Source organism: Leptopilina boulardi, unplaced genomic scaffold (assembly GCF_019393585.1).
Source record: "Leptopilina boulardi isolate dan_hultmark-lab unplaced genomic scaffold, ZJU_Lbou_2.1 LbouV2_172, whole genome shotgun sequence".
In the NCBI taxonomy this organism is placed as follows: domain Eukaryota; kingdom Metazoa; phylum Arthropoda; class Insecta; order Hymenoptera; family Figitidae; genus Leptopilina; species Leptopilina boulardi.
The window spans coordinates 158,216-168,625 of NW_026137721.1; the positions used below are offsets into that span (position 1 = coordinate 158,216).

General features: G+C 28.4%; 1 protein-coding gene across 3 annotated transcripts; it reads right to left on the reverse strand.

The window, feature by feature from the left end:
• Positions 1 to 2,248: 2,248 nt before the first annotated feature.
• Positions 2,249 to 9,909, reverse strand: LOC127277642 (venom acid phosphatase Acph-1-like). 3 transcript variants are annotated; one of them, XM_051298943.1, is made up of 7 exons: positions 9,780 to 9,909; positions 6,588 to 6,704; positions 5,545 to 5,655; positions 5,134 to 5,399; positions 4,425 to 4,708; positions 2,729 to 2,940; positions 2,249 to 2,547 (listed from the first exon to the last, which is right to left on the reverse strand). In XM_051298943.1, the coding sequence occupies exons 2-7, from the start codon at positions 6,693 to 6,695 to the stop codon at positions 2,398 to 2,400; spliced, it is 1,131 nt and encodes a 376-aa protein (XP_051154900.1). In that variant the 5' UTR covers positions 6,696 to 6,704; positions 9,780 to 9,909; the 3' UTR covers positions 2,249 to 2,397. The 3 variants fall into 3 exon arrangements, with proteins under 3 accessions (XP_051154900.1, XP_051154901.1, XP_051154899.1); XM_051298944.1 differs by lacking the exon at positions 9,780 to 9,909 and adding an exon at positions 7,000 to 7,018; XM_051298942.1 differs by lacking the exon at positions 9,780 to 9,909 and having other exon boundaries at positions 6,588 to 6,848.
• Positions 9,910 to 10,410: the final 501 nt, after the last annotated feature.

Genomic DNA, 10,410 nt, shown 5'->3' on the forward strand with positions numbered 1-10,410 from the left:
TGCTGCAGCGTGTCGCGGTAAATAAATCTCCTGATTTCAAATTTAACGTTTATTAATTTAATATTAACTACATATAATTTTCAACATATTTTTCAGAGGCAATGCGATTAAACCCAAGGTTTCCTGGCCCAGTGGAGAGCGAATTCAGAGTGAGTATGGAGAAAGGATTTAAAGCACTCGAGAATCGTAGGAGACGGAGAAAGAAAAACATTCAGGGCAATGAAGATAATAATAATAATAATAATGGAAACGAAGGTGAAAATGAACAAAATGTAGCTGAAGATGAGAATGAAGGTGAGGAAGAAAATGAAGATGAAGAATATTTTGAAGACGACGAAGATTTTTAGATTTAGAAGTTTTAGAAAATGCTTTTAATATCTTTATTTTATTATTATTAAGATATTCGTAACTACGAAACCCAAAGAAACATAATTATTAAATATAATATTTTTCTAAACACTTATTTTTATAAATTTAATGTAAAAATAATGTATATTATATAAATATTAAAATTATATTTATATATATTATATGTATGTTTATATGTAGTTCTCAAATAAAAATAATATTTTGTTAAAACTATATGACATGAATTGTATTTTTTCAAAAAAAATAATTATAAATTAAACTGAAATAAAAGCCAGGTGGTAGGGAGGAGGGGAGGGTAATTTCCAGTACACTTTTTTATACTCGTACTAGTATAGTACCAGTACAAAGGAAGTATTTCATACCGGTACACAGTACTAGTATATTACTAGTACAATAACGGTACGTTATACTAACTTACAGAAGTCTTTCAGTACGTCGTACTGGTATCGTACTCGTATTCTACCGATATTGCATACCGGTACGCCGTACTAGTACGGTACCTGGTACCGTGCGAAGGTACATGGCTGGTACAGTACCAGTACGTCTAGTACGCCGTACTAGTATTGTACTGCTACCGTACTAGTACGTGTGTTATCTGGGATGTTATATAATAAAACTATAATAGAATTTAAATTTAATTATAAGATTCTAATTTTCTCTGTACCAACATATAATAATTCGCAAAATTATATATATTCTTTTATTTTTAACATTTTTTGAAACATATTTTTATTTATTATACAATATATTTTTTATGTTTATAATTTTATAGATCCACTTTTTTCTTATATTTAATTTAGAGAATACTTTTTTTTTTTAAAAGTGAAATGTAAACTTTTGAAAATTAGGGGTCTATTTTTTGTAGATATACATTTTCTTATACTTTATTGTAAAGTAAACGATATAAACTTTAAATGACAAAACTCACCACAAATGTCACGTTTGAGGCAAAAACTTTCACGAATTTCCCAATAAATTCTCTACATAGTAGAAGCAAAAGTAAAAGGTGATTTGCATGTAAGTTAGAATCGATAACTTTCAGAATGGGAAGCATCCATTCCTCCAGTTCCCATTCACATTTCTTGTTTCCCGTCATTGGTAAACAAATTCCTTCGCTTGCAGTGCAAGAAACTTCACATTTTTTTTTCGTTTTTTGAGGGGGGGGGGAGGTTTCTTTTTTTGCTCTTTACCACTAATTTAAATCACTCCAATTTTTCTTCCTTTCTTTTGTACGGTTCCTTTTTTGCGAAAGAGCATATGTTGCGAATACGAGTTTTCTCAATTTATAACTTCAAAAAAAAAAAAAAGAATTCAAGAGTGCTCTACATATTTTATTCCATTGAAAACGTGAGTCTAATAAATTAACTAGATTTAAATATAAAAATAATTTGTTAAAAATATTAAAATTTAATTTAGTATTTACAAAAAGAGTAAAAAAAAAGAGATTGAATATCGATAAATGCATTTTTATATTCATCTTGTGATTTCAAATGGTAAACTTTAAAAGCCAAAATTCGCCACAAATGTCTCGTCAAGGGCAAAAAGTTCACGAATTTCCCAATAAATTCTTCGCATAGCATAGTAGTTGCTAGTGATTTGCATGTAAGATAGAACCGATAACTTTCAAAATGGCAAGCATCAATATTCCTCCCGTTTCCGATAGTATTTTTTTTCCCCATGACTTTCATTGATAAACAAATTTCTTCGTTTTCGAATGCGAGAAACGTAACATATTTTATATACATATATATAATTTTTTGCCATTGCAAATCAGTTAAAATTTTCTTAAAATTTTTCTTACATATATTCGGTACGCGTATATTTGGTACATATGCATTTGTTTTTTTTTTTCAAATAATTTATTCTAAAACGATAGATATATTTAAAAAAAACGATACATTTATTATTGAGAAATAATTAATTTTTTTGACAAGAATTTATAAATACTTAATAAAATTTGTAAGTATAAAAGAAGAAACAATGATTTTTTATTATTTTTTTGAAATAAATTGTAATTTAGAATCTTTACTATGTACATAGTAATTCCTCACTGCTTGGCGTTGTAGTATTCATTAAATCACAAAATTGATTAAATTCACACATATTATCAATAGTTGATGTACAATTTGGTATTGTCATAATTTCTGCTTTTTTTGAGTCACCTTTATAATATAGAACCTAATTTTGAAAAGAAGAAATGAACTTTAAAATTTTATAAAAAATAATTTTTTAAAAATACAGTTTAATTAAAAATTATTTGCTTCAAAAGTAAATATATTTTTTTTTTGATAACCAATTATTTGAATAAAATAAATTTTTTATTTTCACTGCGTATAAAAATATAATTATTTTCTATTACCTGTACGTGATAATTGTTATTGAAATCACGATATAATTCTAATATTACTGCACTTGTAAAAAATGGCTGATGTGCTTCTGAAACTCCTAGAGTAAGAAGATGCGCAATCACATTAATATCATGAGCACTGTAGAGATTCATTTTTTTTCCTTTCTCTAAATTTCCATCTATTCGTGAAATCATATTATTTGTCATTTTTCGCAAAAGCCGTCCTAAAACAATTTTACTGGATCAAGATTTTGTTTAAATCGAAATTAGATTTGCGAAAATGTATGTTTAATATTATCCAGATAGCACGGAAACTTGCAGCAAGCTTGCGGCAAGTTAACCGTGCAAGCTTGTCAAGTTTGCCGCGCAAGCTTGCTGCAAGCTTGTCTGAGCTAGCGAAATGTCCCACCCAAGGCAAGCTTGCCGTGAAAGCTTGCTGTAAGCTTTCCAGGAAAGGTTGCTGCAATCTTGCCATGAAAGATTTCTACAAGATTGCTGCAAGCATACTAAGAATGATTGCGGCAAGCTTGCCGTGAAAGATTGCTGTAAGCTTGCAGCAACCTTTCCAGAAGCTTGTTGAAATTCTCCTGCAACTTTACGTAGCAAGCTTACAGCAATCTTTCACGGCAACCTTGCCACAATCATTCTTAATATGCTTGCAGCAATCTTGTAGCAATCTTTCATGGCAAAATTACAGCAACCTTTCCTGGAAAGCTTACAGCAAGCTTTCACGGCAAGCTTGCCCTGGGTGGGACATTTCGCTAGCTCAGACAAGCTTGCACGGTTAACTTGCTGCAAGTTTCCGTGCTATCTGGGTATTTACAAAAAGTTGAAATAATAATTTAATAACATAGGAAAAACTAGTTTTTTTTTGGTGAGAATTAAGGCTTGTCGAATTTTTTATATTTCATTTATCATTAATCTTTAAGTTTCTAGGTAAAATTTAAATAAAAACTTTTGTGTCAATTTGTCCTTAAACCTAACCTAATTTTTTACTTCTGGAATTCAGGAAGGCTTATTTGATTTTGATAAAATTTTTTTTTTTTTATTAATTTATAAAGGTCCAAAAAAATGTCAAAATTGTTTGTTTACTATTTTTTTTTAATTTCAAATTTTATTTTAAAATAGATTTCAGTATGGAAAAATAATTTTATAATTTATTGTACTATTTTATTTGCTGTAGTAATTTTTAAAAAATGTATAAACCATAAAAATGATTTCGTTGATCTGAACGTTTAGAATTTCAGGCACATATTGTAATATGATAATTCTTGCTTATAAAGTTTCGGACAAATGGGTGCAAGTTATTAATGTAATAAAATTAGTCTAATTATTAGAAAAAAAAAAAAATTTATTTTTAATATTCAATTAATTTTTTTCTTCAATAAAAGTGAGTCTTTACTGAGCTCCAAGAGGAAGAGTACAAAACTGTTTCGTTCGCTGCTGAGTAACCGATATTTATACCCGAGGCGCGAGCGAGAAACAAGTATATAGGAGAGGTGGTATTCGATTGGTCGAGCTAAGTGAGATCGCCACCACTTGGCAAGAGCGACCAATCAGAGAGAGCGCTTCCCCCTACCGTAGGCCCCCTCCCCACCTCGACCGATACACTCATATATAAAAGGAGCGCCTCGAGCTCGAATCGTCACTCTAGACCGAGCAGTAATATCGATTAGATTATCAGAAAAACAAAATTTATTCTTCTTACCACCATTGAATTTTCGTAGTGTTGTATTATAATTTTTCAATTGAATATGAAATGCCACTCCTTTTTCTAATTCTCCATTAGCCAATATATCATCAGCCCATTGTGGAATTTTAAGATTCATTGTTTTCTCCACAACAAGTGTATTGTATAAATTGTATATTGATTTGCAGTGTGTCATATTGTTTCCTGACCAGTGTGTCAATTTTCTCAATAGTTCTTTAAATTCTAATGATTTTTTTAATACTTCCGGTAGTTGACGAATTTCTCTTTCCATAGCCTTAAATCTAAATTATTATTTATTTTTTTTTTACTGTACTATTAATGAGGGAAAACCGGATAATCCGCATTGCTTGCAGAATGGAAGCATATACGTGTGCCTGATTTGCTATTAGCATTAATTAAGGATGTTTAGTGTTCTGACGTAATTTCCACGCGCGATGATTGACTATTGTATACACGTAAAATTTGAATATTGAAGAGAAAATTCTCCCTCTATTATGTTAAATAAACTTTGTTTTATTCTTTAAAAAAAAAATTTAGAAAAGTTTTTTTTTAAAACAAACCCCCAATTTTAATAGTTGAAAACTTTAAAATTGGCGTAATAGAAATTATCGATTGATGAAAATTAATTGAACGAGAATTATCTTGTTTGCTATAGTTTTTTTTAATAAAATATTTAAACTAAAAAGATATTTATATTTATCTTTACCTAGGACAACCTGTAGGCATTAGCAATGAATCTTGTTTTGGATTTTCATAATCTATTGGAATTGGCTGCCAATTAAGTGTTTGATACCATTTTTGAATTTTATTTGGAGGATATAATGCCGCAAGAACAGCGAGTAGTGACATTTTTGTTCTATCAAAATTTGTACTTCTTGCCATAATATCTTCAGGCAAATAAATATCGCCAAGAAAGTTGTCATATTTTTCACGAAGAAATTGACCCAATGAATATGCTCGTAATTTTCCATTCTGTAATGAATGACGGTAATTTTTTTTTTTTTAATTTAACTAATAATTTTGTAAAGAAAATTATAATTTTTTGCTCTAAAACCATTGGAAAATTAATTTAAATAATTATATTTTATACAAAAGTGAAATATTTATATAAATTTACATTTGTCAAACCTCCGTAACCCATTGGATAAAATGTGTTGTTTATATTTGGATCAGTAGGATACATTTCGCCGCGAAATTTTTCTGGTGTACGATCTCCATGCCTGAATATCTATTGTCAAACATGTAAATTAAATTGAAATTTTGATTTTGATTCTTTGTAGAAAATTGGATTTAGTCCAAATTACAAATAATTTATTATATTATATTATATTATATTATATTATATTATATTATATTATATTATATTATATTATATTATATTATATGTGACGCGCTCTAAAAAAAGGGACCCAAGAAGCAAACGAGTTATAGGTTATGTTTACGATAGTTTAACCTTGATTAAAAATTCCTTTCTATTTATTTAAAATAAAATTAGTTTTTATTGCATAATTTGTATATGTGACAGTCCCCGAGAGAAGGGACCTTAGCTCACCAGAGGTCAATATTGAGTTTTATATGGTAAATGATAGATTTTGAATTGCTTTTTCACATGCAAAAGTCAAAAACTGATTAGGATAATTGCTTTTGACACAATAACATTTTGAAGATGGGTATGTCAAGCGCATTTCGAGGCGGATTGTGGCACTCAAGAAATCAGCCCCACTACTTTACTTACACAACTATACTCTCGCGTACGTGAGCTTCGCGTACGTGAGACCCGAAGATACACGAAGTAGACGAAGCTCACGTATACAGAAACACAACGTTGTGTTAGTGTGGTGGGGGAACTTTTCAGAAGTTCCGCCCCACTCTTCGAGTTCCGCGTTTCTGCTTCTTCTTCAAACGCTTGCCCTGTGAAATTCGTTTTGGTGAGCTAAGGTCCCTTCTCTCGGGGACTGTCACATATAATGAAAACTTAAGTATCGATTATTCGTATTGAGAGATGATTTTCTCTGTGTATTTTCACTTTTAAATTTCAAAACATAACCTCCAATTTTTTTCTGTTAAGTCCCTTTCTTTAGTGTGCGTCGCATATTACATTATGCACTACTTATATAATTACAAAGAAGTGTTAAAAAATTAAATAATTCTTTTTCTTACTATATTCACATTTTGCAGCTCCAATTTTAAAGGAAATTTATTTAATTCTAAACTTAAAGAACAAACAGCTGTTAACAATAGTCCAAAGAGATAAATGTAGTTTTCCATCTTAAATAACTGAAACTCAGATACAATTGATTGTTTCAGTTCTTCTTAAAATGTTAGATTAGTTATTATTTTTTTTTTTTTTTTCAATTTATGTATCACACGATTAATATTGTACTATAGCAATAATTGCGATTATTGTTTTTCAAATAATTAAGTAAAGAATTTTTGATTTATTTTTTAAATGACGTTATTATCTTGATATTTATCAAGAAAAACATATAAAGCAGTAATAAAATTATTTATTGTAATATTTATTTCGTAAATAAAATTTTATTTTCCTTAAAAAAATTTTTTATCAACTTACAAATATTATTTATGACTGGTTTATTAGAAAGTTGAAAAATTATTTGAAATTAAACAAATATTATTAAAAAATGTTCATATATGCAATTGTGTATTACAAATTAATTTTTTTCTTCTCTTATCATTTTTTTTTTTTTTTTTTTTACAATTGTGACTTTTAATGACATTCCAAGAATCTATTACAAATGCTTTAAATTTATTATCACACTGTCTCTTTTATTTTTAAATTTTCCATGAAAGGTACATAAAAATATTAATATTGTTTGGTTTCTTGAAAGAGTATAAAGAACAGAAAAAAAAAAATTTTTTTTGCAAAACTTTCACTTTAGGAAAATTGTTTTTTTTCCTTTCTCACTCTCACTGTAACTTTTGAAATTTTTTTTTTTTACTTTTCCACTCTGAGTATTTTCACTTTCGATTTCGGAAAAAAAAAATGTTTTTCTCACTGTATTATTTAATAAAATTTTTTACATTTTTATTCTCACTAAAAGTTGTTTTTTACATTTATTTTACTGTCACTAAAGTTTTTTTGTTATAAATTTACACTCTTACTTTAACTTAAACTAAAAATTTTTATATTCTTATTCTCACTTAGGGGAGACCGGGGCTGTTTGGCGCACTTGAGTTTATTCAAAAGTGTTAAGTTACATTAATTTTTCTCTTTATTCTGCTTAAAGTACTTGATGAACTGTAAGTTTGTACAAAATTTCATTAATATTCATTAATTATTGTGGAGTATAGATTAAAATACTAACTGATTTTGGCACTCCAAAGTAATTTTTTAACCTCTTCATTTTTTTTGTGATACCTCTTTAAAAAATTAATTTTAGAAGAGCTCAAATATTAAGTTTTGAGCTCTATACATTTGTTATTAAGAAACAAAATAAAATTTTTTGATTTATATTAACAGTTTTTATAAAAAATTAATAAATATTTCAAAAGTACATTCGGGATTAGGTGGCTCGGTTATCTGAAAATTTCGTTAAATATTAATAAAATGAAGTTGATTATATGAAATTTACACATTAATAAGCACCAATAACAATCCTATTCAAGAAATTTAATCGAATAATGGTTTATAAATATTCACAGCGTTATTATCAAAAAAAAAAAAATTTTTTTTGTAATTTTACGATTTCACGATTTTACGAAATTTTCTAATTTTTAAATTTAAAATAATTTTATTGTAAAATTACAGTACAAGACTGTTAAGTCTTATATTATTTAAAGTTTAAATCATATAATTTAATTTTAATTTCACTCCTGCGCCACGCAACCCTGGGCCGGGGTTAAGGAGAAAAAAAAATTGAAAACCCTCAAAAACACGAGTTTTGGAGACTTTACCCCCACTTTACTCCCTTCACAACAAAAGGATATCCTAAACTAATGTAGGATATCCTGAAAACGTCCATAGGATATCCTAGGATATCCTAGGATATCCTCAGAACATCCAAACCGCCGTTACGTAGGATATTTTTGGGATATCCTGGGGATATCTTGAGGATATTCAAGGGATATCCCTGGGATATTCCAAGGATGACCTAGTGATATCGTGGGGATATTCTTGGGATGAACTTGGTATATCGTTAAAATATTCTAGAAATATCGCTAAGATCTCCCTAGGATATCATTATGATTCAAATTTTGACTATTTGAGATAGCGATTTTTTGATACAAATAGGTTTCCCGTGATTGTCAATTATCTTTCAAATCTGGGCTGTTACCTTAGGACGTAATTGGACGTCCTGAGGATATCCTTGAGACGTTCTAAGGATATCCACAGGATATCCTAATAATATCCGGGGAAATAATTAGGATATCCCTGGGACGTCCTAGGGACATCCTTAGATATCCCTGGGATATCCATAGGATATCCTAACCGCCGCTACTTTGGATATCCTTAAAGTATCCTTAGGATAGCTCTGAGGTATCCCTAGGATATCCAAGGGATGTTTATGGAATATCCTAGGATATCTGGTGCTGTGAGGGTCAAAATACTGCACAGAAAAAAACTGAACTCAGAATGAGCCATGTAGAAGGCTCATTTTGATGTGCAACAAAAATGAACTAAGTTGGTGGCGCCACTGTCTATGTCGTTTAGCATTGGCTCATTTTGATTTGCAACAAAAATGAGACTAGGTTTTTTCTGTGTGATGTGGTACGCAATTTTGTAACCCGGAATCGTGTTCAGGACACAAAAATAAATTGGAAACCACTCTGATATCTCAAAAAAATACCTTGTAGACTTGTTGTGTTGGTGAGAGACAAACAGAGAGCGCTTATCGAAGACTGGATTCAGTGCAATGATTGTAACCTTTGTTTCATGAAAATTGCACTCAATTTAATGATAAATGTTCGAAATGTGGTCAGAAGAAGAAAAGAAGACCAAACGCGTTTTTTAAAAAATATTAATTTTAAGATTGTTTGCATTTAAAAAATTTCTCATTTCTATTATTATTTGTAAGTTAAAAATTCAAATTCAATGTTTAATTAGCAATAAAAGTTAGTACATTTAAATCACTTTCTTTTTATTTTTACAGACCTTTAAAAAAACTATGGCCAATTCCCCCGGACTTATCCTATGTAATTGAAAGTTTAAGTCAATGAGTATTGGAAAATTTTAGTGTAAGTGAAAGTGAAAGTGAATTAATAATCATAATAATAAAATTATTATTTAACTAATTGTAAATTGACTTTAATAATTATAATACAAAATAAAAAATGGTACTTGGATATATATGTATATATATCTATATATAAATATATACATATGCTATTTACCTGGATAAAAAAGTAAGAATATGTCTTGATTCGAGCAATTGAATAATACTAATGTGTCAGTATAATATAATCATTTATCATATCACATATGTCTTAAATAATGTTTACATTGGAATTATTCTCAACAATATTATTTGGCTTTTTTGTATGCACAAGATATAATGTTGTTTTTATTTTTTTTACAAACAAATTGCATACTACATTTGTAATAAAAAAAAAAAATTATTTATCATTTTTTTTTATATTTTGATAAAATTATATTGAAATGGCCAATAATAAATTTATTTTTAATTTTTTTTTTGCAAAAATTTAAAAATAAAGGTTTCTTTATAAATTTTCTTTTTGCTATATATTTTTGCATTGTGATTTAAAGAAATTATTTCTTTACTTGTTTTTTTTTGTTGACGCAAAAAAATATTTCTTTTGATTATACAAAAAAAATTTTTTATTTGAATCAAAAAAATAAATTTTTTCTTCAAATTTTTTTAAATGAAAAATCTACTGTGCAATATAAAAATCTAGTAAATTGCTTTTCCATAAGGGTGAAAATCGTTTGACTCGTTCTATCGACTTTCAAACTTATCGAAAAGCGACTTACTAGGTTTTTACTTTGAACAGCAAAAATATTTAC